The sequence below is a fragment of the Ceratina calcarata genome, unplaced genomic scaffold (genome assembly GCF_001652005.2).
Source record: "Ceratina calcarata isolate Rehan_Ccalc_2016 unplaced genomic scaffold, ASM165200v1 scaffold60.2, whole genome shotgun sequence".
Lineage (NCBI taxonomy): Eukaryota > Metazoa > Arthropoda > Insecta > Hymenoptera > Apidae > Ceratina > Ceratina calcarata.
Window position 1 is genome coordinate 55,045 of NW_017177241.1, and position 878 is coordinate 55,922.

General features: G+C 35.2%; 1 protein-coding gene across 1 annotated transcript in view; it reads right to left on the minus strand.

Annotated features, from left to right (window-relative positions):
* The window catches only part of Dhc1 (dynein axonemal heavy chain 1), a 44,894-nt gene that overhangs the window by 15,305 nt on the left and 28,711 nt on the right, over positions 1 to 878 (minus strand). The window contains exon 21 of the mRNA XM_026817734.1: positions 57 to 423. Within this exon, the coding sequence (XP_026673535.1) occupies positions 57 to 423 (367 nt within the window). The remainder of the gene's footprint in view (positions 1 to 56; positions 424 to 878) is intronic.

Sequence of the window (878 nt, forward strand, 5' to 3'; positions counted from 1 at the left end):
TTATAATAATAATAATAATAATAATATTTTATTTAATTGTGTCAGTGCAGATTTACCATTGTTATAAATATGCCAAGTTCGGGGCACATATCTATCAGATCTCCGTCGGTGAACACGAACTGCTTTTTCTTCTCCTTCTTCGCTGCGAGTACGACTGCCACTTGTTGAGCAGCGACGGACAGCACTGGCAGTTCGATCCTGTTGAATTCATCAAAACAGCCCCAAGAACCACTCTGCGCCAGTCCTTTATAAATCCGTCCCAACCCCCTATAGTCCATTTGATCGGAACAGTTGAACACTATCACATATTTTGCTAAGGTCTTCCCCATGTCTTTCACGGTCTCCGTTTTGCCGGTTCCCGCCGGACCACAGGGCGAACCACCCATGGACATTGACAGAGCCTGTGCCAGAGTTATGTAACATCTGCGAACGGAGTAGCAGTAGAAATAATTTAATCTCGTCAATTTATTTATTTATTTATTTATTTATTTATTTATTTATCTATTTATCTATTTATTTATTTATATATTTCCATATGAGAAATAATTTAATCTTATACTTTTATTTTTATCAACGAAAATGTGCGAAGTACACAGGGACGACTCTAAATTTCAATCGACGATCGAAGGATTGTTTAATTAAGGATGTATTGGCTATACAGCCAATCCCAAAAGTTTATGTACTACTTTAGAAAAACGCATTTTTTATAATTAGAAAGAAATCAGACGTCGGAAGAACAATGCTAATAATAAATAGATATGTGCTAAAAAGTATAGAAGGAAATATCCAATTAATTATTGACGTTGGCGAAATGTTTTTTATACAAAAGTTGTAGCTATTGACGTGTTCTACACGAAAAGTTTTATGTATTTTTCTTC